The sequence below is a fragment of the Phoenix dactylifera genome, chromosome 1 (assembly GCF_051530095.1).
Source record: "Phoenix dactylifera cultivar Ajwa chromosome 1, Ajwa_hap1_PhDact_Kaust_v1.1, whole genome shotgun sequence".
Lineage (NCBI taxonomy): Eukaryota > Viridiplantae > Streptophyta > Magnoliopsida > Arecales > Arecaceae > Phoenix > Phoenix dactylifera.
In genome coordinates, this window is record NC_143190.1 from 2,668,983 (window position 1) to 2,696,537 (window position 27,555).

The 27,555-nt window shown below is 38.8% G+C and overlaps 2 protein-coding genes across 5 annotated transcripts; one reads left to right on the forward strand and one right to left on the reverse strand.

Annotated features, from left to right (window-relative positions):
• Nucleotides 1-1,003: 1,003 nt before the first annotated feature.
• Nucleotides 1,004-4,855, reverse strand: LOC103702707 (proline-rich receptor-like protein kinase PERK4). Its single transcript, XM_088712567.1, has 8 exons — nt 4,768-4,855; nt 3,252-3,788; nt 3,049-3,111; nt 2,869-2,966; nt 2,297-2,373; nt 2,049-2,196; nt 1,758-1,919; nt 1,004-1,294 (listed from the first exon to the last, which is right to left on the reverse strand). The coding sequence occupies exons 1-8, from the start codon at nt 4,853-4,855 to the stop codon at nt 1,004-1,006; spliced, it is 1,464 nt and encodes a 487-aa protein (XP_088568693.1).
• Nucleotides 4,856-11,018: 6,163 nt separating this feature from the next.
• On the forward strand, nt 11,019-26,898 carry LOC103702708 (protein ESSENTIAL FOR POTEXVIRUS ACCUMULATION 1-like). 4 transcript variants are annotated; one of them, XM_008785247.5, is made up of 11 exons: nt 11,019-11,228; nt 15,300-15,388; nt 15,591-16,517; nt 16,621-16,741; nt 16,836-16,973; nt 19,398-19,607; nt 19,683-20,252; nt 20,467-23,227; nt 25,933-26,120; nt 26,199-26,258; nt 26,373-26,898. In XM_008785247.5, the coding sequence occupies exons 1-11, from the start codon at nt 11,156-11,158 to the stop codon at nt 26,762-26,764; spliced, it is 5,529 nt and encodes a 1,842-aa protein (XP_008783469.3). In that variant the 5' UTR covers nt 11,019-11,155; the 3' UTR covers nt 26,765-26,898. The 4 variants fall into 4 exon arrangements, with proteins under 4 accessions (XP_008783469.3, XP_026658662.3, XP_088573164.1 ...); XM_088717023.2 differs by lacking the exon at nt 11,019-11,228 and adding an exon at nt 12,896-13,757; XM_026802861.4 differs by lacking the exon at nt 16,836-16,973 and having other exon boundaries at nt 11,030-11,228.
• The last annotated feature ends 657 nt before the right edge of the window (nt 26,899-27,555 follow it).

Here is a 27,555-nt window from a genome sequence, read left to right on the forward strand (position 1 = left end):
ATTAATTTTTATAGACTAGAAGAAGTTATATATTTTTGAAAGATATTTACGGGCCTAAACAATTTGGTAGGCCTTATGTCACGGGCTTCCTATTCCTAAAGCACACAATATGATGCTTAAAAGCTTTGCTTGCCCGTACCTACGCCCGAGGAAGGACGATAAGCTAAAGCACTTAGAAAACTAGGAAGGACACACAAAAGAGTTTTTGAGAGAGTAGAAAGTTATATTGCACTATAGAACTATGCCACTTTCTTTTGTTGGTTTGGCCAAATGAGGCCGCCCCTTTTATAGGCACTATCATGTACTTTGGTTAGCTATGATTATGTATAAGTATCACAAATCTAACAGTTAGGGTTATTCTAGATCACTCTCTAGAACTTCCATTTGTTTAGCAAAAATATAGATAAGGCACAAATTAGTTATAATAGAAAAATAATACTTAGTCATAGTGAGGCTTCTACCTCGTCAATTACATGTTTAGTAGTAAAAGAATAGAATTTTGACATCGTATAGCTTACCAAGAAACCCAGATGCACCTTTCTTTGCATCTAACAAAATTTTGAGAAATTACTTGCAGTATTGAGTTTATGATTTGCCTTTGCCTTCAAAAGGATTCAAGTCCAAGGCCTTCATGTACAAATATGTTACTTCATTAATTTAAGAGATCTCATAAAAAAGATGAAGAGAAGGTAGGGAGAATATCATAGAAAATATCAAATAAACCTTCATTCCAAGTTTCTCTATTTGAATATTCTTTCCTAGACATGAACAATGAAAAAACATACAACCTAGATTTTTTTTAAAAAAATAAGCCCCAAACTTTTCTTTTAACTTGAAAGAACATATAGTCCAAGTCATAACCATGTCTTCCTCCACTTTTAAAAAATTCTTAGAACAACTCTCTATATGCATCAAGTGGATCATGACTCACAAAATGACCATAAAGCATTAAGCCCACTTCATTGTTCACTCTAATGGATGGATGTGTAAGACAAATGCTTTTTTAGAGTGGTGAATGAGTTCTATGCTTTTGGTTTCCAATTGGATTCAATTCATCGGAAAATATCCCATCACTACTTGATACAGAATGGTGGTGTCCATATTCATCCATTATTCCACTATACTCATCACTATATTCTGGACTTAGAGGTGTCATTTTTCTGATTCGCCTCATTTTCACATTATATGAACCTGAATCATAATCCAAGCCAGAGCTAAAGAGCATACTTTGCCCGGGCCTCATTCCCTCATTCAAGTCTTCAAGAGATACATCGCCTTCCAATGCTCGTACAATCTGCTTGTAAAACATCTTTAATGATTATGGAGACATCCAAATTTTAAATGCTTATTTATAAGGTAAATTATTATTCAAGTTCAACATTCAAGATAATGTGGAGAGGGGAAAGTGCAAAACTAAAGGAGTATGAAAGTTTTGTCAAAATTTTCAAAAGAATTCAAAACTAATGAGGGATAAACCACAGAATGATCTTAGAATTTGAAGGAAATTGAAGAGATGTAAACTGAATTATATTTATACAACTTAAAATCAAATTTTAGCTGTCAATAAAAATATCACTTGTTTGATAATACACATATTTTCATGAAAAATCTAAACATAAGTCACATATAAGTTGTTAAATATATGGATATTCAATTAACAAAATATAAAATAATGCAATTTTTAACCAATAAAAAATTCTAAGCATGAAAAATTGTTAATGGTTCAAAAAAAATGATTTTATTTTATATCTTTATACCTGACTCATTTTGGGGCGCCTTTTCGCTGAATGGCGAACACTAGCCGCAGCACATGCTACCATACGTGCCATTTCCATTGGATCATAGTTGTCATTCAAACGTGGATCAGCTAATTGATCATAGTCACCATCAGCTAATACACGCGATAGAATAGGTTTTGCCTGATTGAATTTAATAAAGCAATAAAAATTATATATAATAGATACATAGCTTATTATATTATAATTTATTTGCTAAAAAATACTTAAATAATTAAATCTAAATTAATAATATATGACCAGCATATTTACCCAATCAACCAAGCTATCTTCCATAAATATGTGATTGTTATCAACAGGTCTTCGTCCAGTTATCAACTCCAAAAGCATCACACCATAGGAGAAGACATCTGATTTCTCTGTTAACTTGCCACTAGATGCATACTCAGGAGCTAAATACCTAGTCATGGGAGAGAAATTAAAAATATCTCAAAATATAGAGATCACATTTGAATTTAAAACAACAATGAAACATGCCACTCCATGGAGCATTTTCTTACCCAAAAGTTCCCATGACACGTGTCGAAACATGTGTATCATTGTCCGATGATAGCTTGGCCAATCCAAAATCTGCAACCTGGATAAGTTATTGTGCAAAAGAATCTTTCATTATAGAAGAACTTAAATGGATAATCGTATTTAGATACCCTTATATGAACCTACATGCTAATACATGTTTGCTAGATGAAGACATTTTGATCCCTTTAACTAATTTTGTTTTTAATTATCTAATTCACTCATGAAAGAGCAAGCTATGAGTAGATGTGAATTGAGGCAATAATTATAAGATTATTCTCTAGATCAGAAACTTAGAGGGCTAGTGATCCCTAACAACTTTTGTTTTCTTAAAGAAGGGAAGGAGGAGAGGGGAAGAATCTATAAATCTATTCTTGATGTTCTATTAAAAAATTTTGTCACATTATTTTCTTTTCTATACAAATTTTAAAATATAAACTTGAATATAAATATAAGATTTTGTGATCATACAACAACCTCTCCAAATGACTAAACAAGCATGTGCATAGAAAATTCAACTTACAGTCTAAATATTATTCTAAATGAGTTGCCTTACCATGCCTTCAAACTTATAATCCAAAAGAATGTTGGAAGATTTGATATCACGGTGAATAATACGAGGGTGGCCTGCATGTTGATGATACAAACCAAAAAATTAGTTATATATCAATGGTTAAGAAAGAAGTAAAGAGAACATAGTAGATAAAATTACAATCTTCATGCAAGTAAGCAAGGCCTTTGGCTGAGCCTAGTGCAATCTTAAGCCTTGTAGCCCATTCCATCACGAGAAGATTATTTTCTGCAATAAATTCCAAATGATTTAGCAAATTATATTGTCCATTCTTTACGAGATTCAACATATGATAACATGAATTTTAAGTACCATAACATGTTAAGCAAACTCTTATGATGACCAATGGAAATGAAGAAAAAGCTAACCATGGAGGTGATACTCAAGAGTCTTGTTCGGTACGAATTCATATACCAACATTCTTTGGGATCCAGCTATACAATATCCAACAAGGGACACTAGGTGGCGGTGGTGGACCCGGCTAATAATATCCACCTCAGCCTGGAACTCTCTCTCTCCTTGCCCACTCCCTGACTTGAGCTGCTTCACTGCAACCTCCTTTCCATTAGGTAATACTCCTTTGTGCACATAACCAAAGCCTCCTTGCCCTAAGAGATTGGCTTGTGAGAAGCCATTGGTGCAAGCAGCAAGCTCCTCAAGGGTGAACACACTCTTGTTGAACCCTGGGGCTAAGTTTGGAGAGGGGGGTGGTAATGAAGGACTATGGGGACTTGAGTATCTTGAGGTCATATCACTACTGCTCATCATTGGAGAAGGTGGCAATGGATGCCACCCAGCTCCAGGAGGACTAGGTGAGATTGGAGGCGGCGGAAGCTTAACGACATAATCCGTCCCTTGGTATTCATTTTGCCATTTCTCGTGTGGTCCACTATTATAATAGTCACCTATATTAGCAAAAAATATGATTCAAGTCAAAAAAAAAAAATATTAGGCTTTGCTATTGAAAAATAATTTCGATAGAGCATGCGTTGTTTGGAAAATTTCTTTAATGAAAACACTATTAACTCTTAGATAACGACTTACTAATCATGGCCGACGTGCATTTGTTCATATCTACGAAGTATTAGAATAACTGAGAGCAACCCAATTGTTCTTTTACTAGAGATTTTGCATGCAATATAAACACAAAATTGGCACAATTAGGAAGAAACAAGCATATCAAATCAAGATCAAATTAGAAACTTTTGTTTATAGTGACTAATATGTTGACAAGAGATGATACATAATTTTTCCAAGAGAATGTTGTTTATGATTTTTAAGAGTACAGAGATCTCTACAAATGACCAAAAGCTTACTTAGACATGATATTAATAGAACAATAGACGTATGCGCACCCAAAAATACTATTATAATTTATTAATGAATAGAAGCAGTTACAATATTTTCTGAATAATTATATAATTCTCCAAAATATTTATCATTTTTTTATATGCCAAATGACTCATTAAAAATTTTCAAACTAAGATTTGGAATTTTCAGAATTTATACCAAGTTATTCAATTAAATCTAATAAGTTTGTGAGCATTTGGTGATATTTGTTACTCATGTTATCTATTGTTATATTATTATTGTTTTTGTTAGACCATATCTGTTGTTTATGATTCTAAATATATAAGGAATATATATTCAATTATTTTGGTTTTTAAGATTGTTATACAAAAGTTCAAGGTTTTTCCTTCCAAACTTCAAATTTTCCCTCACTAAATTCTTCTTGAAGTTATTGATACAAAAATAGATATATGTTTTTAATTAGCTATGAAGCTTAATTAGTGATTCTAGTTAATAAAAACTTTTTTGCATCGGAATAACAATTTCTACATGATACATACAATTTTGTATTAGAATAAAATTGGCCAAACATACCTTTAAACCCTGAAGTATCTGCATAATATTGCATTGGATTGTGAGGCTTTTTCTTTTTCTTGCAGCAGCAGATGCATGTAATGGTCATAAGAATAAAGAATAAAACAACACCTATCCCAACCCCAATAAATATGGGTACATTTGAAGAAAGTGGATCTTTAGATTTGGTTGACTTCTTGTTTGAGTTTTTGGAGGGTGGTGGTGGAGCACGCATAGAAATGGACTCATTTTTGGATGATTGGTTTGATGTATGGGAGCTCTTTAAATATGAAAGTGGTGAGAATTTTTTAGGAGATGAAGACCCACTTTGAGGAAAAGAAGGTGAATCTTTTAAGGATGATGACTTGGAAGATGATGAATTGCTCGAAGTTGAGTTTGAAGACATTTTCTAATGGTAATCTCAATTTAAATGACCATATCCTTTCTGTCTGCTTGTGCCTGCAACGCAATAGATCGAAAAAACCTATAAAGAATCCAACAATCCAAAATACCTTTAAACAACACAAATAACTATTATAAAACCCAATTATAAGAAAAAATAAGTATTATAAGTTGCAAATGCTAAGATATATTTTTATAATTTAGAAGTAAATTAAATTTGAGTGAGAATAATTGATAGATATAATTTATAATTTTACTAACATGATTAATGAGATGAATGACCAAATTCATGCATAAACAAAAAGAGAGATGTGGAGAAAGAAAAAATATTTCAACAATCAAACATATTTTTTGATTCTTCCCACTTTATCAATGATAAAGTTGGTGTTTCTTTGCTTGAAAACCAAAAAACCAATTTCAATTGAATTATAGCTAGCAAAAAAAAAACAAATAAATGTGTGCATATGAGGAAAAGAGAGTACCTTATTCTTTTCTTTTATCATCAGATAATTTAAAAAGAATATATGGAGAAGGGTTCTTAGGGAAGGGCGAGGAGAGAGATGCAATGTTAAGCATTAGCTTCGTCCTTCCCCAAAACCACTTCTTCATTCCACGGGATAATGTTTAAAGTTTGTTGTTTTTATTTGATGCCATCAATGCAACTAAAAAGCTGGATGTGGGAGGGGAAAACAAAAAAAGGATAATAAAAGAGAAAGAAATAAAAGGCGAGCGATAAGGGTCATGTTCTCCACCAAACCTCTCGTTACTTCTAATATTAGTAGTCTTTTACCTATTCTTGTACGGTAGTTAGCCTTTTCCTATGTGACGCTATCTGATTTAAACAATATCTAATTTTTACGTGATGATATAATTAACAATAGTAGACAAATTCTCTTTAATTTATTTCTAAAAGAAAAAGAAAAAAAAATATGACTTATAAATCTTTGTTTTATAGATATACATATTGGCTCTCTAATGAGTAAGAATAGTGAAATTTCACCAACCATGACAATTCATCTAATTTACCTTAGGATAAATAAAAATATCCTTAAGATTCATGTATGCTAATTGCATCGAAAAATAGACGAGCATCTCAAATCTGTCCATTATTGAATAGAACTTTCACGTCTAGCTCTATTACTCTCTAATAATTTTAAGAGATAGAGCAAACTTTTATTGATAGATCTAGGACATTAAATAAAAATGAACGCTCCAACTTAGAGGTGGCCAAAATTGTTCTTACATATTTGAGTAAGGATTAGATCATTTTTTTTTCAAAATTTTCTTTGAATTGGATATTTTTATACAAATTTTAAACGAGTAAGTTATGCATTGGAGCTTTGACTCACTTGGGTCATCATAATAGATTCTAGTTTCTAGAATGACCTAACAATGTATAAGATTAATATTAACAATAATATAATACTAGGGGTTTAATTGTGATATTAACTTTTATGCTCCAACTTTTCTATATCGTGGCTTATCATGAAAACTTGTTTATCGGAATGGAGTTCGAATTCTTAACCGAGCTCCACCAACAATCAAATAGAAGAAAAGTTGATTCAAATAAAACTAGCCTTCCTTCATATTTGTCATATAGTATTACTCTATTAGTTTGTTTGTGACCTCACCTACCAAAATAATTAGTTATCATCTATAGAGTAATAAGCAAGAAAGTTCAAGAACTTGTTATAAGTGAGGCAATTGTCTATGGAGAAATTAATTGGGAGAATAATATACTATAAGAACACAAGTTTTCTCTTTTTAATTTCTTATCTAATTTTAAATAATAAAATTGTCTAAGTTGTCCAACATCAATTAAACATGCAAATTAAGATATACTGTGCATAATGAGGTCTGTATTGCTCGAGCTGCTCCGAGAAAAATATTGCCAGAGAAACTCTCTTTAAATATCAAGTCTCATAGCTATTTTCGGGAATAAAAATTTTTATACAACAAGTCGCGATAATTAGCTTGTGCCTTTTCCATGTTCCTAAGTAGGTGTTTGATAGGAGGCCTGTGACTAGGTTTCAGTAATTATATAGCACATTGCCTATATGTATATCAATGGCTAACTCATGATAGGTATTTTTTATATTTTTTTTTTACATTTAAAACCTTACCTTGGACACTCATGGCAGACTAAGTACTGCCCAAGTAGTTGCAAACCTCCTTAATTTAGGGGTAGGTTCTTGGTTCGAGACCTAGGAGGTGGTTACAAATGTTCGGCTCAAGTACTTGTAAAACCGTGCCCCCATTTTTAATTTGAAAATTGGGGTTTTATTCAACTTCATTTTCATATTTATTTAATGCATTTTAATCGAACATGAATCCAATAGCCCAAAGGAAATGTAATATCACCAAAACATCATCAATAATATTAAGGAGAACCGAAAGACGATGCTGAGATTATATTTCATTTTGCTTGTGTCAGTCCTCTTTCTTGATTGCATCTCCAATAATAACTTAATCCATATCGATTTGATTGGATTTGCCTACGTGTAGACCATGGCTATATAAACAACTTCATAGCATGCCTAAAGGAAAACTGTTTTTTTTTTTGGTAAAAACTAGGAGGGGAGAGAGAAAACCTCACCAACTGCCCCCACTAGGCCCCCCTTCCACCAGGAAGTGTTCGATGCAGGCTGCAAGTTTTCGCATACCTTCTCCGACCCGTGGGTTTCTTCCACTGGGTTTCTCACCCACGTGTGAGTACGTCACCCCAGTACCACCTCGGTACCAGCGGACCAGTAGCGCTTCCACTGAAAGCATCCAGGCGTGGGGCATCCAGTCTCCAAATTTAATCGATGCCCACGAGTTTCGAACTTGGACCATCCCTATGGAAACAAAGTCCCGTTTCTGCGCTACCACCTTGGTGGCAAAGGAAAACACTTCATGAGCTTCCCACGATATAACTGCCAAGACTTCATCGTTGGCTTGTGTTAGTCTTGGCACCAAAAGAAGCTTAGCCGTTTAATCGATGGGCCGATGGCATGGAAAGGCATCTCTAAAGATGCCAACTTATAAGTTGATATATAGCTTAGCATACTTTAGATCAAGCAGTCCTATTTGCCAATGCATGGGCAAATGATTGTTTTGGAGCTATTATTAGTAATCTTGGTTAGGTTCACCACCTGGAGCCTATAGTTGGTCACCAATGGGTATGCCCAAGTAGTGAAGAATAGACATGCATGAGTCCGCCGATTTAAAGATTATGATGAAAGATTTGATCAGTGGCATGGTAGATCTTCATAATTGTTTGCTTGGGGATTCTCTATATAGACTTGCTGTTGTTGAATTTTTGTCTTTACAATTTGCTACATATATTTATCAATCGATTTGAGTCCTGCTTGCTAATCTCGCACGGTAAACTGACAAACATTGAGAGTCATAAGCACTCTCCATTTGATGAATTTGGATAGCCGCTTCAAGATCGCTTGCAGCTGACTCTATTGGGTGTATTCGTACCCGTGTTGTATGAAATGCCCGTTTTCATCAAAAAAAAAAAAAGATCGCTTGCAGCTTAGCGGATTTGCTAAAAGAAACTTTAAATGCAGATGATCTAGGGAGGGAGAGAGGAGAGAGATGAGAGAGAGAGAGAAGATATGGATCAGGTAGACCATTAGTCGTACCCGATCCGTATTTGTCTTGGAGGTGGGTAGAGACTTGAGATGGGACCAGATATGTAGAGTTAGACAAGACAGATTGATCGGGTAAAACTATATTTTTTTTTGGCATGCAAATAAAAATTTTTTACATCGGGGAAAAGGATTGGCGAAGAGTTAAATATATCTGGATCGGTTTTGAGGTGGATTTCAACGTTACTTATACCTGCTTTGGATCCACTATGTGCCGGATCAAATATGCCCCAATAGAATCAAGTCGGGTTGGACACATGATGGGATAGAGTAAATTACTACCCGTGCTCTAAACCATTTGGATGGTGCTCCATCAATTGACACAATAATTTGTTGAGTTTGAAGATACGATCTAATCAGAAATGGTTATATGTTTGAAATTAACAGGAGGAGCATGGTCCTTCTATGATCATGGTTGCGTGTAGCCTTTGATGGGGTGAGCTTGACGTTTTGCAGGAAGTAGTTTGTAATGTACCAGATGGACAACATCATAAGCTATCGCATGGCAGTGATGGTGTATGAACAATCATGATGGCAAGATTGGTCCTTCACACTTCAAATGCCAAACTAGAGAGCACTATAATTATATTACACCATGGTGGATGGTTGTAATTATGATAAATTTAACTTGACCCAACTTGATCCAACTCAATAGTACTTAGATTAACATGAAATTCTTAGCATGAAGAACAACCTTGATGGCGGACCACTGCAGGAAGAAGAGAGAAAGAGGAAGAAGAAGAGAAAGAGAGGAGGAAAAAGAAGAAGAGGAGAAGAGAAAGAGAGGAGGAAGAAGAAGAAAGAGGAGGCTAGAGTTTTATTCAATCATTCAATTCCTAATACATGAGCGGGGTAGCTCTTATATAGGTCTTACATCATAATTGACCAAGTCAAACAATTAAAAACTAACCAAACTTGGATCCTTCAAATTGATTAAGTCAATTAATTGCTTACATATCAAATTAAACCTTATTAACATTAGACCATTAAACCAATTGATCACATACAAAATTAGATCTTTATAATTAGGTATTACATTGATCAATTGATTCAATCATTTGACTCAATAACTAAATTGACTCTAAAATAACAGAAACACAACCAGATTGACTCAAATAAAAGCAACTAATAAGATAATAAAAGAAATATGACGCAGACTCGAATAGATCCAATCTGAAGCTCGACTCAACCCGGTGGCTCAAAATCATCTCCTAGTCATGATGATGTCAATTCCTGGCGCGAATGTAAACGAACGGCTCTGATGACTCGATCGTCTGAACGAACGACTCTGATGTTTCCATCAAATCCTAACCAAAAAAACACCCTTCTTGCAGCATCCATAAAGGTGCGAGCTCCATGGTCCCACCTAGGTTCAAGCCCTCATGTTCCTTTTCCCTTTCGCTTTTACTTTTCTTAGTTACACCAAATCATTTTGGCTCCACGTCTCTCATCCCCCGGTCTCATCACCTGAATACGCATTTGCTTGGAAACCAAGCATTCAAGAGCTTTTAAGTTCTGGGCCAGCGTTCGCCCTCCAGTCCCGGAGATTCCACGGACGGTGTTTAACTTGACCACAGTTCCGGTCAATGGACCGCAGGGTAAGTTGCCTCGCATCAAACGCATGCAAGCTGCCCCACCTCCATCTCCCACCGTTCGTTTCATAACTTCCTATGCGTCCGATCTCTTTTCGATCACGTTAATAGCTCGAAAATTCTGTCTTCGCGAGGCGTTTTAACGGAGTTTAGTACTGTGGCCAAGCGTTCGAGACCTGCGGGTCAAAAAGCAAACAAGTCAAATAAAATCACCCACACAGCCTTACAATGTCACGTGGATCCAATTCACGTGGCCCCTGCACGTCGGTTAATGGGTATTTCTGTGGGTGAAGTTGGTTACGGAGTAACGAACTGCAAGGAAACTGTAACTCTAGAGGACCAATAAAGGGTCCCACATTGGGAACTCCTGGAAATAACTTTCGTGGGTTCTTTATTCGGGCTAGGTTTGGGTGCGTTTATGTACGTACTTATTCCCAAAGGAGGCCCGCTAGGGTTAGAGAAGCTCGCCCGGCGCACGTTTACGGCTAAGAGCTGCTCGCCGGCTGATTCCTACCGTTAGATCAGTGCTCCTTGTGGAGATGAACGGATGCGATCGGTGTGTTGTACGGCGGGACACGATGGCAGCTCTGGACCGGATGGGCTAACGTAAGCCGGGGGCGAAGCGGGGGTTCCCTAATCTCATCCGCTTTTTTATCCGCCCGTGTTCACACCGCTCTCTCCCCACCTCCTCCCCCGTGAGAGCAGTCACCGAGAAGAGAATAGCGAGTTCCCAAGGGTTTCCGTTCGCCTCCGACTCCGCCGACTCCGCCGCTGACGATGGCCAATCGGAACAATGACGATTCTCGCCACGGCCTCGCCGTGGAGCCTCCGCCGCATCAAAGCCCCAAAGGTTTCTTTTTTCTCTCCGCCCCTCCCCAGCCCCAATCCACCGAGTTCTTTTTTTTTTGTTTTTGATCTCTCCGTTCCTCTGGAGATAAAACCCTAGCTCATATGGAGATAAAAACCCAAGCTGGTATGTCGATTCAGCTCCTTCGGGGTTCGGATGCCAGCTCGTTGTTCTTGCCGTGCGACGAACCTTTTGTTTTTAGGGGTTATTTTTTTTGGCTGATTTGTTGTGTTTTTCTCGGTTTTAGTTTCTAAAGAGTTCTTTTTTTCCTGATACGGAAAGAAATGTGGCCGCTTTTGGTATTTGATCTCATACTTCTTCTATTTTTTAAGCATCGATCTTGGAAATGTTTGTACATTTTATGCTTCCTGATTGAGTTTGTAGCTTAGATTTTGAAGTTCTGTGGAAGAAGAAAAAGCTGAAATTTTGTTAGCTTTACTGATCTGAACACTGGTAATCATGCATGTCATGCCCCTTACATGCAACATTTCCTGATGCTCTTCCTTTTATAAGACATGGCAGAAATGTTTGAACTGTAGAAATTCTTTGCACTGCTCAGTGAACCGCACTGAACATCGATAGGTTTGTAATCAGGGTACCATTGAATGAAATTGTGCTTGTTTAGAATTTTGTTACATACAAATGATGGCAGCAATTTGGTGAAGAAAAGTTGCAGTTGGAAGCAGTACAGTTGATATAGTCATCTGTTTTGATATATTAGTATCGTCGTATCTCGAGACCTTTTATCATTGATATGCTACTAAAAAATTTTTTTTTGCTTGTTGATGATGTTTATCAGATGGTCTTTGTTTTTTAATGGTGAATCATACAAGTACTCTATATGTATATAGAGTGTGTGTGCGCCCGCCCGCGCGGTGATATGATATCCGTAGTCAGTTTGAACTCTATTAGGATGGCATATAGGCCACTGTCTTGGCATATGGCCACCGTCTTGGCATATAGGCCAAACAGTGAAGAGAGTAAGTCCAACAGGTAATGTGACCGTCCTATAACCTAGTATATTCATATTCCAAATCCCAATAACCATCCTGCTAAGTATAGATGATCAGCTAATCCTTGTCATTTTTCCATGATCAATAGCCTCCTTAATTTTGCAAGGAGAATTCCATCTAGCACCATTGTCTCCTTGATCTTTCTTTTGGAAACATGTATGCAATCACTAATCCTGTTTTCGGTCCATATCTAAACTTCACTAGATTATTTTTCTTGTACAATATCTACAACCACGTTATTTGAAATCTCGGATGTTGCATCATTGGACTTAGATCACCTCCAGGAGGAAGGTACTAAACCATTGGGCTAAGCCCTGGTTGTTGCCTTAAAAAATATGACTGCAAAGATAAGTTCCTAATATGTTGGTACGCCGCAGCCCAAGCGAAATAGAACTACGACGAAGCCTAAGGTGAAGAGATTCGCTCACAAAGGATGTGACACACTCTTTCTCATGAACTTGAAGAATTGGTTGAATTTTTCTTGGCCTCAAGCATCACTACTTGAAACTTATGGGAGTCAAATGTCTGATGGAAACAAGAATATTTATCACCTACAGGACCTCAAAAGGCAACTTGATCATCTTCTCCTCTAGAAGAGAGTAGGTGGAGGTACTTATAAGTTTGAAATGCTCATGTGTCTTTCTTATGTGCAAGAATGCTACTCTCCTACTACATAAATGCCTTTAGGCTGATATCTTTTACAAAAGATTTCCAATTTTCCGATGAATGTTTTGCAATTAATTGATCCTTGTTTGGCGATTATCCCACTTACATACTTGAGAATTTCAATATTTCCAACATCATCTTATGCAGTGTAGCTTTCATCTTGAAACATCTTGTGGATTAGGACATTGGATGTCGTGTTTCTTTTGGTAGTGGATCCTAGCATGTAGGGTACCTAACTTGTGAATCACCAAATGCATCTTTAAGGATCAAAGAGTGGGAATCTTGTGGGAAAACTAAGAAACGATAGCCAGAGGGCATCTTTCTTTCGCTATATCATTCTCTTAGTTAATGATGGAAAATTAAATAAAAATTCAAATATCATAAGAGAGTGGAAATGACTGGTTGAATTAGATGTAGTGAGAAATGGGCTGAAAGGGTTGAACGTTTTAGCTTCCAAGATAGGAATATAGTTTATCCTGATACTATTAGTTATTTTCTTGCCCTATTTTTTGGGAGGATAATGGTGAAGATAGAACTAGGGTGATTTTCCTTGCAGGAATTTGCAGTTGTATGCATATAAGAAATTCTGGGGGTTATTTTATGAAAAAATGTTTTTGTTAAAATTGCGTCCTAAGTAGATATGTATATACGGATGCCTTCTTCAGAGTTAGTGGGGTTTCCTCGAGAAGAAATCAAAGTATTACAAGAAAGCCAAGAACTTTTGATGGTTGAATGTTTGTCTGCATATGGGGTCTATGGACACATGCAGAGGGTTGTTGGGGGAAGGAGGGGACAAGTGAACAGGACCGTCAAGGGCTGGCAACAAATGCAAGCAGCAATTTGAGAAGAGAGGGTATTGACCTAGGAATAAATATTTTCTTCAAAGCAAACTGATGCAATTACTTATGCTCATTTGTGTTGAAAAATTAATTTTGTCATAAAAATAGATAACTTAAATTCATAACATCACATATGTAGGTTTTGTCATTCTATAACCCTTTGTTTTTTTTTTAAGAGCTGGCTTGATGAATATTTGGATGAGGCTGTTGATGTTTTGTTAGAGATAAATGGTTTTACTGATTGTAGTTATGTGAGGGGAGGAAAAATGAGCGGAACATTTTGCTGGCACTTGATATGCTATTTTTTACTACGATCTTGATCATAAAATTCATTGTTAGCCAGAACATCTAACTGGTGGATCAACTCTGGTGGATTTTACCATCATCTTTGACTCTTAGAGTAGTTGAAAAGAGATTTGTAGTCTCTTGGAATGCGCTGCTTCAAACTGTTTTAATCCCAGGCATTGCTGCACCTTACTGTAGTGGGCCTTGCCAAAAATTTTCTTGGCTTGACGTGGTGTTGGTCATTTGTGTTGAACTTGATGAATCCTTATTGGTTCTTCAATATTACAGGTTATCTATGTCTGATTATAAACTGTGTATTTGTGCTGAGATCATTTTGATATTGCTGATGCGCACGTGCGATATTGATGCTGATACTTTGTTAATCATTTACCTTTAGATGTATACACTGTGTGAAGGATGTGACTTTATCACCAGTAGAAGTTGAGCAAGCCATCAATATTTCAAAATTCTTTAAATTCCACTATTTAAGGTTATGACATACAGTTATGCTAAGCCATTGCCCTAAGATCTTAAATTTCATTGCAATTCCCAAACAAATGATGTGCATAAATATATGATGGACCAAAGTGACCTGATGTTGATTGATCGCTGGAGGAACAGGAGAAACTAAACAGTACAGTTGGTTGTTGGACAACTAGCAAATGAAAGCTGTGTCAAAATATGGAGCTTTGGTGGATACCTGGTAACTTCACATCCGATTGGCACCTCATTTAGATTCTAGGTAAGAGCGTAAAAATGATTACAAAAACTCAGGTTTTCCAGTAGATGCTGGTGTCATATGCATCAGGCAACTATCAGAATCGGTCAGGGGAAAACCTTGTGCCAGCAAGATCTAGGCTATATACAATGATGAATGTCTGGTAATAAATTTTTGAGCAACAAATTGAATATCTTAGAATATTGAGACTAAATAATTGAGCAAACATTCTATGGGTTTCAATGATGCAACAGTCTACTATCAGTAGTAGTTTTCTATTATGTACATTTAAAAGAGTTTATACCTTCTCAAATAGCATGTGAATATGCTATATGGTAAATATTGTATGTTGAAAAACGGTATAAAGTAGTATGTTTACCAATCAGAATTACATGCATCATGTAGTAATGTGCATCGTGCAATGATGTGGGAAACAGTCTAATATGTTTTCTGTACTTTTTTGACTAATTTTGATGCCATTTATATTCCTTTTTTTATGTTTTAAATGCAGTAGTATTTGTCTTTCTCTCATGATCTTCTTTGATTTTTGCAGACATGCAAGGATCTGACAACCCTATACCTCTTTCTCCACAATGGCTTCTTCCAAAGCCTGGGGATAATAAGCTTGGACTAGTGTCTGGGGTAAAGTATTTCATCAGATCCTTTCGTTTGCCTTACTCTTGCAGGGAGGCTTCAAAAAGAGATGCTGCATAGATCGCGTTTTCGTTATATCATGATTGGTGTTTTTTCACCCTGAGTGGTTTTACTTCCAGATTAGAATGCCTGCTTGCTATATGCGTTGATGCTAGTATAATATGTATTATTGCAATTTTGATACTTGCAGGAATTTAGTCCTCACCATGGTAATTGCCCAGATGCTGTGAAGGTATCAGGAAATGGTGAAGACCTTCATAATGCTGGAAAGAAAAAGGATGTTTTCAGGCCTTCCTTGCATGATGCGGAAACTGGGCGTCGTGATCGCTGGCATGATGAAGAAAGGGAAACAAACTCTGCTATTCATCGAGATCGTTGGAGGGAGGGAGATAAGGAACTTGGTGATACTCGCAAGATGGAGCGCTGGTTGGACAATTCATCTAGACATTCTGGGGAAGCACGCCGCCCCCCATCCGAGCGGTGGAATGATTTGGGCAATAGGGAAGGCAATTTTGATCAACGCCGTGAGAGCAAATGGAACACACGCTGGGGACCTGATGATAAGGAGTCAGAGAGTTGGCGTGTAAAGTGGTCAGATTCTAGCAAAGATGTTGAGGGATCTCGTGACAAAGGATTGCCTCGTCTTGCTAGTCATGGAAAGGACGTAAACAATCATGGAAAGGATACAGAAAGAGAGGACCATTATTCTCGTTCATGGAGGTCTAACTATTTGATCAGTCGTGGAAGAGGAGAGCCTTCGCATGGTCAGTCTCCAGCAAACAAACCATCCGCTATGTTTGGCTCTGGTAGAGGAAGAGTGGAAAATGGATTTCCCGTCTCCCCTGCTGGTCGTGGGAGGTTTAACTCTAGTATGAGCACCCTAAGTAGTGGTGCTTCACGTCCATATCATTTAGTTTCTGTTTCTGACAAGTCTGATGGTGCATCTGGAGATCCCTCTACTCTAAGATATAGTAGAATGAAACTGCTTGACATATTCAGAATGACTGATGTAAAAAGCTTTAAAATGTCTTTAGATGGATTTATTGAAGTTCAGTCTCTGACACAGGAAGAACCATTGGAGCCTCTGGCACTTTCTGCTCCTACTCCTGAAGAATCGGTAATCAATTTTATTGTTCTTTTACTAAGCTATTTGTTGTGTTGTATGCATCATCCTGCTCTGTAATGTTTTGGCATCATCTTACCTTGTAAGTTTTGGATAGGTCATTTTGAAAGGAATTGATAAAGGGGATATTGTAAGCAGTGGAATGCCGCAGGTTTCTAAAGATGGTTCTGTTGGAAGGAATTCTACGGATGCTGTCCCATCCAAACAAACTAAATTAGGTGCCATCTATCATCCTCTTATACTCATGTTTTGGTGGTTTCATTGTTTACCTTTAATATATATATATATATATATATATTTTTTTTGGTACAGGGAGTAGAGAAGATTTGCCAACTGCTGGAGATGATTATAAAATAGTTAATTCTGACGATAGCAAAGGGTTATATTTTGGGAGTCCATTGTATGAAAAACAATTCCATCAACACGGACCTGATCCAAAGGTGTCCTCAGGTGAGAACCTCTATTAGTAAAGGAAAATGCCAAGGTTGTGAGGCAGTTCTGGTTGGCAGGGACCTAGAACCTCCTAGGAACTGCACAGGTTTTAAGTTGGGCTGCCTAGTGACTTGGGCAGTCCATTTTTAAAAAGGGCAAAAAAATACATAAAAGGTTAAAAACAATGTGATAGACCTTATTTTCTCTGCAAATCGTAATATAAATAACCGAATAAACCATTATAGTCAATTGGAACTTAGACTAGTTAAAGTCAAGGCATACTCTCTTGGCATATCAATCCACCAATTCAAATAAAAGAGTAGTAAGCGTTAATAAAAGCAAATTGTTAAGTTCAGGCCTATAAAGTAAATTTGACAAGCATGCGCTGGAAAAAAAAAATGAAAAGTTACAAGGTATAAGGTAAAATAAAATTTCATATTCTTATCCCAAAGATTGCAAGATGTGAAGAACAAAAAAGTATATAAAGGAAAAGAAATGAAGAGAACCAGGAAAAAAAGCAGGATGAAAACATAGGAAAGAGACGAAAAGAGGGTTAACGAAGATGCAAAGTGGAAGGGGAAGAATGGGAGGAATAAGAGAAAAAAAAAGAAGGATTTTAAAATTGAGAACAGAAAGGAGATAAAGAAGAAGAAAAAATAAAGATAATTCAAAAGAGAAGAAGAAAAAAGGGGAGGATACTTCAAAAGAGAAGCAGAAGAAGAGTAATAAGAAGAGAAGAAAAGAGAGAAAAAAGAAGGAAAGGCAAGAAGTGGAAGTGTGATGGAAAAACCAAAGAGGAACTAAAAACCCTTTATGGGGTATTTGGGCAGTCCGATGGTTGCCGACAGATTACCGGAGGAGAATGATTGTTTACTGGAGAATTGGTGGGGGGCCTCTAGTTTGAGGCATGAAGGTGGATGATGGGCCATTGGCTGTGAAGCACTTTCTCGTGCTCTAGTGTTAAGAGTAGGTGGCATCTGAAGTGCTCTACTTATCCTTTTGTTACTTTCTCTCCCAATTCATTTAAAATAAGTATTAGTCACGAAACACAAATGTAAAACAAGGAAAACAACGTATATATATTATGTTTTAATAAATTAATGCTCATGCTGCCATTGCCTAAGTGGTCTGGCTTGCCAAGATGCCTAGGTTCCAATTTTGACAACCCTAGAGATTATTTTGCAATGCTGAAGGCTTGCAATTCTAACATCATCTTTTGAACTTTAGCATGTTTCTATTTGAATATAATTCTATATTTTTATTCCAATTATCATACTATCTTCAAGTCTACCATTCTCTGGGTCCAACATCCAAGTTACATATGGTGCTTTAGTTTGAAAATCTTGTCTCCTTAGCATCAAATAATGCTGAAACCGGCAAAAGTTTGTTTGGGCAAGGGATAAACTAGACTATTGATAATATAACTTAAGTTTGTCGAACCGGTATAGGGGGTCGTATCGGCCAGCTACCAATTTAGTACATTATTGTTGTGTATTGCACCGACCTGACGCATATCGGAGCCATGGTGGGGGAGAGGGAGAGGAGGGAGAGCAAGGAGATGGAGGGAGGGAGAGAGAGGGGGGAGAAGACTCACCTGGCCATGGCCACGAAGATCCTGGTGCCAATCTGAGGAGGATTTGCTTGAAGAGGCTGAGGCGATAGACGAGGCCTCTGCTGTGGATGGCAGCATCGTTAGAGGGGGTAGTAGGGTTCTCCTTCTGAGAGCGGAGGATCAAAACCCATAGCAGTGGTCGGAGGGGAGGCAAGGGAAGAAGATTGGGAGAGAGGGAGGAGAGGGAGAGGACTCACCAGGCCATGGAGATCCCAGTGTCTATGTCAGGAGGATGAGCTTGAAGTGCCCAAGGCAGTGGACGAGTCCCTTGCCATGAATGGTGGTGTTGTTGGAGGGTGAACGAAGATTGTCCTCCAAAGAGCGGAGGATCAGTATCTGGAGCAGAGGTTGGAGGAGGCGGCGGCGGGAGGGGAAGATCAGGAGATGGGAGAGAGGATAGAGGGGAGAGGAGGTTCTGGAGAGATGGGAGGGGAGAGGCAAGAGGTATTCAGGGGAGATTTGGAGACGGGGAGAGGTTTTATACCGTTTTGACTGGCCAGACTGTCCCAGTAACGGACCAATCTAGTTCGGCACACCCCTAACTGCCTGGTTTGGGATGGTTCGGTCCTTGACTTGAATGAACATGCCTGCCTCTTATATGGGGCTCTATGTAAATTTTGCTTTCATCTGATATGAAAATGAAAAAGATGTTTTCTCCTGCCACGGTTTTTAGAGTATTCTTACTCCATATATTCTCTGGCATATATATATATATATATGCTGTATTTTGACTTGCTGATTTTGATATATTACTTAATGGTGTCTTCTGCTTTGTTGGGTTACCGCCTATACAAATTCCATTTTAATATTCATGGTTGTTTGCTTTTCAGATTCAGCAATTAATCTTCCAAAGGCAGATGAGACTGGGATGGAAAATTCTTTATCACATTATGTTGTCCCGCAAAAATCTCAATCATTTGGAGATCGCACTCACAGATCAATTCATGATCAGAAGGACTTTTCTTCTGAAGTTGGGTCAAGAACATCTGATTCGAGCTGGTCCCATCTCCATGGAGATGTGGAATATGAGCATAAAAATGGTACATCTATCGCCTCATCTTTCTATAGTGATGAAACTCCCTGGAAAAACTTTGATGGACTTGGTTTTCATTCAGGAATGAAAAGTGATTACAAAATTACACGGCAATCATCTGAAGTCTGGGACCGGGAAAGTAAAGTCAATGTTATGCTTGGTCATGAAGCTCCTTTTAGTTCCAGGGATACATTAACTGCAAGAACATTGCAGCCACATACTTCTCCAGAAGACCTATCCCTCTATTACAAAGATCCGCAAGGTCAAATTCAAGGCCCCTTTTCTGGAAGTGATCTGATCGGGTGGTTCGAGGCTGGATATTTTGGTATTGACTTGCAGGTTCGGCTTGCAAGTGCTCCAGCTGATGCCCCTTTCTCATCACTTGGAGATGTTATGCCACATTTACGGGCGAAGGCAAGGCCTCCACCTGGTTTTGGTGTAGTTAAGCAGAATGATGTAGCAGAGGCATCTCTGAGGGGGAAATTTGTCAGTCCTGGTAATATTCATGCAGGTTTGGATGAGCTTGAGTTTCTTAAGAATGGGCAAAGAAACAGGCATGATATGGCAACTGAAGCACAGAATCGGTTTTTAGAGTCCCTCATGTCTGGTAGCATGGGCAGTTCTCCATCAGAAAATTTTTCTTTCTCTGGAGGTTTGTTATGTCACCAAAAGTCAATTAAAAAGATATATAGAGATAAGCAAACCTTATCACATCTGTTGGTTGGCGATTTTTAAAAAAATGATTTTTGTTTCATGTTTGTTATTTTAGCATTATCTTGCCCCTCGATCTTTTTAACATGCTTGATCATGCAATCTAGCTTGTAGATTAATTATTTTTTTTCCTCATTTTACTTCACACCTTGCAGGTATGCAAGATCATGGAAGGAGCATATCTGGCAATTTACCCTCAGTAGGAGGAGAAATTGGGAGTGATGTGAATTACATCTTGGCCCAGAGAAGTTTGTTGGACAGGCAGAGGTCATTACCCAATCCTCTTCCATATTGGTCAGGAAGGGATGTCTCATCTATAGCACCGAAGTTGGATATGATCTCAGATCCTTCTAAACCATATTCAAAACTGCTGCCTCCAACGGGGGACAATTCTCAACAAATTCTACAATCCCCTCAGCATGTGGACTTGGTGTCTATCCTGCATTCTGCAGCAGACAAATCTCCATCATCGGCTGTTAATTCTGGCATACCTTCATGGTCAAACTTTCCTGATGCACGATCTATGAATAATACCATTCATGGCGGCATGGAGATCTCCAAAGATATGCTAGACATGCACCACAATCAGCATCTTCCTTCCCAGATCGCGTTAGGACTTCAACAGCAGATGTTGCAACCCCAAAATCAGCCACCTTTGTCTGCTTTATTCACCCAACCTGGTGATCATTCTTCTGGCTTGGTTCCACCTGAGAAACTGCTATCTTCTGAGTTGCCTCAAGATCCAAACCTGCTAAGTTTACTGCAGCAACAGTATCTGCTGTCACAACTTCAGTTGCCTTCTCAGGCCCCTGTTCTCGCTCAACTCTCTCTGCTGGATAAGATGTTACTGCTCAAACAGCAGCAGGAACAAGAGCAGAAGCAGCAGCAGCTATTGCTGCAGCAGCAGCAGCACTTTCTTTCCCAAGTCTTATCTGCACATCAACCTCATCGACATTCTGGTGATCCTTCCTATGGGCAAGCACATGGTGCTATTCCATCAGGCAATACTCCTATGGATCATCTTGGGCTTCAAAGAGTACATGAGGTGCTTCAAGTTAATCAGCAGATGCCAGTCCATAACTTGCAGGATGGACAACCATCCTATCCTCCAGGTATGAATTTGCAAGGTGCCCAGGATGACAGTTGCTTGGTGAGCTCTGGGCCCTCGTCTCTACACTTGTCTCATCAGATATTTGATCATACAGCAAATACAAAAGAATGGGATGCTTCTCTTTCACGAGAGAGTGAGGATATCCCTAACTCTGATGCTGCAGCAACACCAGTAATGGCAGATAGTCTGCCTCTATCAGAGGCCACAGAGAAGCATGAACAAGAGGTTTTTGTTCCGCAGAGGAGTGACCATAGCCTAGATGAATATAGAACAATACATGAAACTACCGAACTTGTGACATCAGCTAGTTCTGAAGTGGTGACCCGTCTTGAGTCTTCACTGGATGGTCCTAAATCATCTGATTTTGCGTTTTCTATCTCCAATCAAGTTCATGATATGAAGATTTCTTCAGAAAACATCCCTGACTGCCATATTGAAATACCATTAACAAAAGAAACAAAAAATGTAGAAATACGGGAGGCAAGGAAGGCTTTGGAGAAAAAATCAAAAAAACAAAAGAATTCAAAGGCACAATTTGCTTCAGATGTTGGGAAGGGATCATCAAAGACAATTCCTTGCCAGCTGTTAAAACTAGATTTTGAAACTGAAGGTTTGAATGCTGGTGGAACTAAATCAATGGGGCAAGCCGATGCGGGAGAATCTCTTTGTGTGACTTCACTGGTAACAGGAAAAGAAAATTCTGTCGTACATTCCACTGAACCTCTGGATTCTCAAAGATCTCATCTTTCATCTTCGGAATACATTTTAGCCAACGAGTCTGAAGCTGTTGGAGGGGAAGCTGAACAGGGAGAAGGAACATCAACATTCAATGCACCAACAACTTCTAGTCATCGAGCTTGGAAACCTGCTCCAGGGCTAAGGACTAAATCGTTGCTAGAAATTCAACAGGAGGAACAGCTAAGGGCACAGAGAGAAATAATGGCTTCTGAAGTTGCGGCTAAGGTCATCCCAGCAAGTAGTCCTTCACAAACCCCCTGGACTGGGATTGCTGCCAACCTGGAGCATAAATCCAGTAAAGATACTGTTCTAGGTGGAACCTGTCCATCTGCTTTGGGAAACTCAGACAATACATTGAATTCCAAGAGCAGGAAGAGCCAGTTGCATGATTTATTGGCAGAAGAAGTTTTGGCCAAGTCAAGTGAAGTAGATAAAGATAATGGTAGTAATATTAAAGGGTCATTTTTACCTCCTTCACCAGTGCGTGCCCAAGTTGACACATCAGCTGTTGATGATGATGATTTTGTTGAGGCCAAAGACACTAAGAAAAGCCGTAGAAAGGCATCCAAGGCCAAAGGTGCTGCGGTTAAAGCCCCATCACCGGTTGGGTCAGCTGATCTTTCTGGTCCCTCAATTCCTACTGAAAAGGGCAAAAGTACTCGTCCGGCACAGCAAGAGAAGGAGACATTGCCGGCTCCACCCACAGCTCCATCGTTAGGAGATTTTGTTCCTTGGAAGGGGGATCAGGCAAACTCTGCACCTGCTCCAGCATGGTCCACGGACTCTGGTAGAATTCAGAAACCCACATCATTAAGAGAGATTCAGAGGGAACAGGAAAAGAAGTCAGTGTCTGTCCAACAGCAAATTCCAATACAAGCTCCTGCAAAAGTCCAATCAAACCGCAGTTGTCATGGAAGTGGATCTTCTTGGCCGATTCCTGGATCATCTCCTTCCAAGGCTGCAGCACCTATCCGAACCCCTTTGCATGTGTCCACTCAATCGAAATCTAGAACTGAAGATGATCTATTTTGGGGTCCTCTTGAACAAACAAAACAGGAAACAAAGCAGTAAGTACTTGGTGTTAACTTTCAACTTTCACTAGTTGTCTTGTGCATTAATCATAACCACTTTCTTTGCTTGTCTTATGAACTTATACTGTTTTTGGCCTTTCTCTGTTGCTATTCATAGCCACAACCTATTTCATGGTGAAATTTATTTAGTATCCTAATTCTATGATCATATGCCAAAAACTTTTCATATTTTATGATATTACCAACTTAACATTGAAAATTGCAGCGAGGAGACTAAACATTGGTGATTTTAACCATTAATTTTTTGGTGCTGCATCTTTTATCTCCATATTAGCAGAAATTCAGAATATTCTTTGATTTAGTTGAACCATGAAAACACATGCTTTATGTTTTATCCTTATTGGATCTCAAAGTGCGACATCCAAGTCTTGGTTGGAACTAGCAATAAATTTACAGCATTCTATGTTGAGTTTGACAATGCTGACTATGCATTTAGCACTCAGCTTTCTGCCTTTTATATTGTTCTCATTTACCATGTTTACTTGAAATAGTCTTATTGAATGTTCAATCTCATCATTCTTAGCAAAATATTTTTTTTCTTTTAAAAACTGGTTGTATTTGTACAATTGAATCATTCCGCATATTGTTAATTTCACTAGCATGCTACCTTTTATGCATCTTTCCGAACAGCTAGGAGTATGCTAGGATTTTCTCATTCTCTGTCTCCAGCTTGAGTAATATGCTTCGGCGGAGCACTCTCTTGGTTATTATGGTTTGAATATGCCAACAACTTTGAGATATATGAGTGTGTCTTCTATCTTGGAATACCTATACGATGATTGATCTTCTAAAAGAGCTACTTGACAAACTTTAAATTTATGGACCTGAATGTTTTGCATTGGGGAGGGCAAATGAGCCTGAGCATATAGAGATAATGATGCTTAGGTGGACATCATAAAAAAGGTAGATATAAATGTTTAGTGCATCAAAAGCAAGGTTGGCCGAATCAGTATCAAGACCCATACCGGTCGGCGTCTAGTACGGGTCAGTACCAGTTCGAACTGGACGGAACTGTCCGATTCCGGCCAGAGCCAATTAGGTTCCGGCCCTCTAGGGGCCGGAGAGCCGGAACCGTTTTTTACTGCCGAACCAACCAGGAGGGCCGGAACCGTTTTTTACTGCCGAACCAACCAAGTCGGAGACCGGGTCCGCTCGGTTTGGGTGGAACCGGCCAGTTCGCCTCGGTTCAACTTGCCTTGATCAGAAGCATTCAATGGAAGCACCAAGAGAGGATAGACTTTATTGGTTTCTTCTTGGATCCTTGAGTCATCCTTTCTGGTCATCCAGTTTGACATTAGGTCTCTATGATCGTAGCTCGGCCTTCCCTCTCATGCCACAGCCCCTTATTGCTGCCTTACTGTTCATACTTGTTCTTGCTCCATGTGCGCTCATTCCCTTTTCATGTTTGGCTCCAGGCCATATATTGTATTCTGTCCACATCTGACCCCTCAGTGCGGCATCCTTGTAACTTGATACGTATTAGTTACTGGTGCAGTTGCCTAATGAAAATGGCTGTCGACACTCCTCCATAATAGTTTTCTTGAAGACTAACTCTCTTTTTGAAATAATATGATGATGAACTGATCGACATATTTTTAAGCTTTTAGCATGCTGTATTTGTTGTAAATATATTTTGTTCTGCTGCTTGAACTAAATTGGTTCTTGTCAATGGCTTAAAAATCCGAGTATGGACTCATAATGGTCACTGGCTGGTACAGTAGGTATCTCGGTACAGGGGTAGTATAGGATTGGCATGCCTTGGTACAAATGTACAATAAAAAAGTAAAAAAAGGGGCATCAAGCATTATGAAATCAATAGCCTATGTTTGGCATGACACTAGGCCGTCTGGCCCCTATTTACCAATCCTAGTGCATACTGATCCCTGCTGTACTCGCAGGTGATATATACCGTGGATGTACTGATTTCATGTGTTTCTTGATGCTGTGAATGATTTTAGTCTAGGTTTACCCTATTCTTGTATTGCACGTGTGGTAGCAGTATCTATCTTCACTTTGTTTATATTGTACATGTTAGAATTCTTTTCCTTCTCTCAAGGGTCGAGACAAATTTCGTGAAATTTGTAAAGATTCCTTGCCCTTTTTTTCATCATGTTCTCAGAAGAAGGCTTTCCAAGTGAAGGATTTTAGGTACTGTTTCACATCATTTAATGTACTCGATAACATGGGAAAATGGAGAACCTCATGCATTTGCTTATTTACTTAATGAATCATTCTTCCTCCCCCTTTTCCCTTTTCCTTTTTCTAAATCTCTCCCCTCCCTCCCTCCCCCCTCCATTGTTCTCTGTTTTGAAATTATTGCCTACACATCTTCTGGGTTATTGAAACTAAAAATTCCTAGTTTTTGATGCAATAAATGGCCATTAGATTGCTATTTAATTCAATATTGTATTCCCTCTTCAATCTCAGTAAGATTTGTTGCTCTAGGTCTAAACTACCTTACTCGCATGTACAGCAATAGTTTCAAATGTCAGTATCTTTTTTCTTCAATTAAAAGGACACAAACCTTAACCTTGATCAATAATTTGTATGACTATTGCAAGTCCATGTCAATACGATGTGATGCTTTAGTAGTAGGGATAAATTTTGTCGTGAATAACTTATTTACCAGTTCCAAGTTCTGGAATGTTGCTATTAACAATAATAGAATTGCTCGTAAGCAGGTCGGATTTCCCGTCCCTCAACCCTAACAGTTGGGGAGCTAAAGGCACTTCTGCGAAAGGAACGCCTGGAGCAGCATTAAACCATCAAAAAGCATCAGGTGGCAGACCTGTGGAACATGCTCTTTCATCGTCGCCTGCTGGTGGTCTGTCAGCTGCAAAACGGAGGGTTTCAGCAACCAAGCATTCAGGTAGAGCTTATCATGAAATGGACTCTCTCCATTTGGAAGGTTCTTGTGTTTGTCTAAAGTTTCATTTTTCCCCCCCAGAGGCAATGGACTTCAGAGACTGGTGCGAGAGTGAGTGGGTCAGGCTAACCGGGACAAATGGTACTATTATTGAACTGCCTGACGTTAAACCTTGAATACATGCTTTCCCTTCATTTGATCTACAAGTGAGCAATGACTACTGATACTGTTTGTTTGCTGCTTCTATTGTCTCAGATATGAGCTTCTTGGAATTTTGCATAAAGCAATCATCATCAGAGGCTGAAATGCTCCTGAGAGAAAACCTTGGTTCATTGGATCGCAACCATGAGTTCATCGATAAGTTCCTCAACTGCAAAGAGTTCCTATCATCTGACGTCATTGAAATGGCATTCCAAGATCGAAGGGCGTGCAGCACACGTGCTGATGGTCCGGGACATGGTAAGTCGAACAGTTCAGACATCGGGGACATGGACGCAGATCCGGAAGCCGGAAACCAGGCGGCAGCCAAAGGCGGAGGAGGCAAGAAAAAGGGGAAGAAAGGGAAGAAGGTGAGTGCATCGGTTTTAGGTTTTAACGTGGTTAGTAACCGAATAATGATGGGTGAGATTCAGAGCATAGAGGATTAGGAAGTTGGAGGGTGCGAATGTACATACATCATCTTGACAACCACTCTGTAAATGTTTTTATCCTTCTGCTGGGTGGGTTTTGCCCCCTCCTAATCTCTATAGAGCAGTAATTGCACAGACGGTTAACAGCTCTAGCAGTTTTTTTTTTCGGTAGCAACTAACAATAGCCTTTTGCTCATCCCTCCTAATCTCTAGAGCACTAATTGCACAGCTCGAGCAGTTTTGTGGTGATGACTAACAGCAGCCTTTTGCTTATTTACCAAGAGACAAGGTGGAATGTAGTATTAAGGTGGCCCCCTCCATTTTGAGTGGGGAGGGAATTCTGTAGGTATTTGTTACATTATGACTTCGACAATATACAATGCAAGGTAGTATGATTGAGGATGTAATTGACGAAGTACTAAAGAAAACAAAAGCCTCTATATATCTTTGTGCGAGAGGATGCCCACCATATAGATCTAATCGCACTTCATACAATGTCAAGGATAAAGCGGATAACAACATAAAAAAGTCGGAAGCAAGTCGGATGCCAATTCCTATCGTCAAGTCGCACGAATTCCGCCGCATGGTGACATAAAATCTTGAAGTCTCCCATGCCGTGAACTAGGGTTGGAGCTGGAATCGAAAGTTTCCACTGTGTGGACTCCACAGTCAACACAACAAAAAAAGAAAAAAACAAAAAAAAAAGGGAAAAAAAGAAAGCACCATTAACTTTCCAAAGGCACCACTCCCCGTGCTTGCGCAGCAACGTAAGTAGAGGTGGGCATTGTGTCGGGCCATGTGCCCGGCAC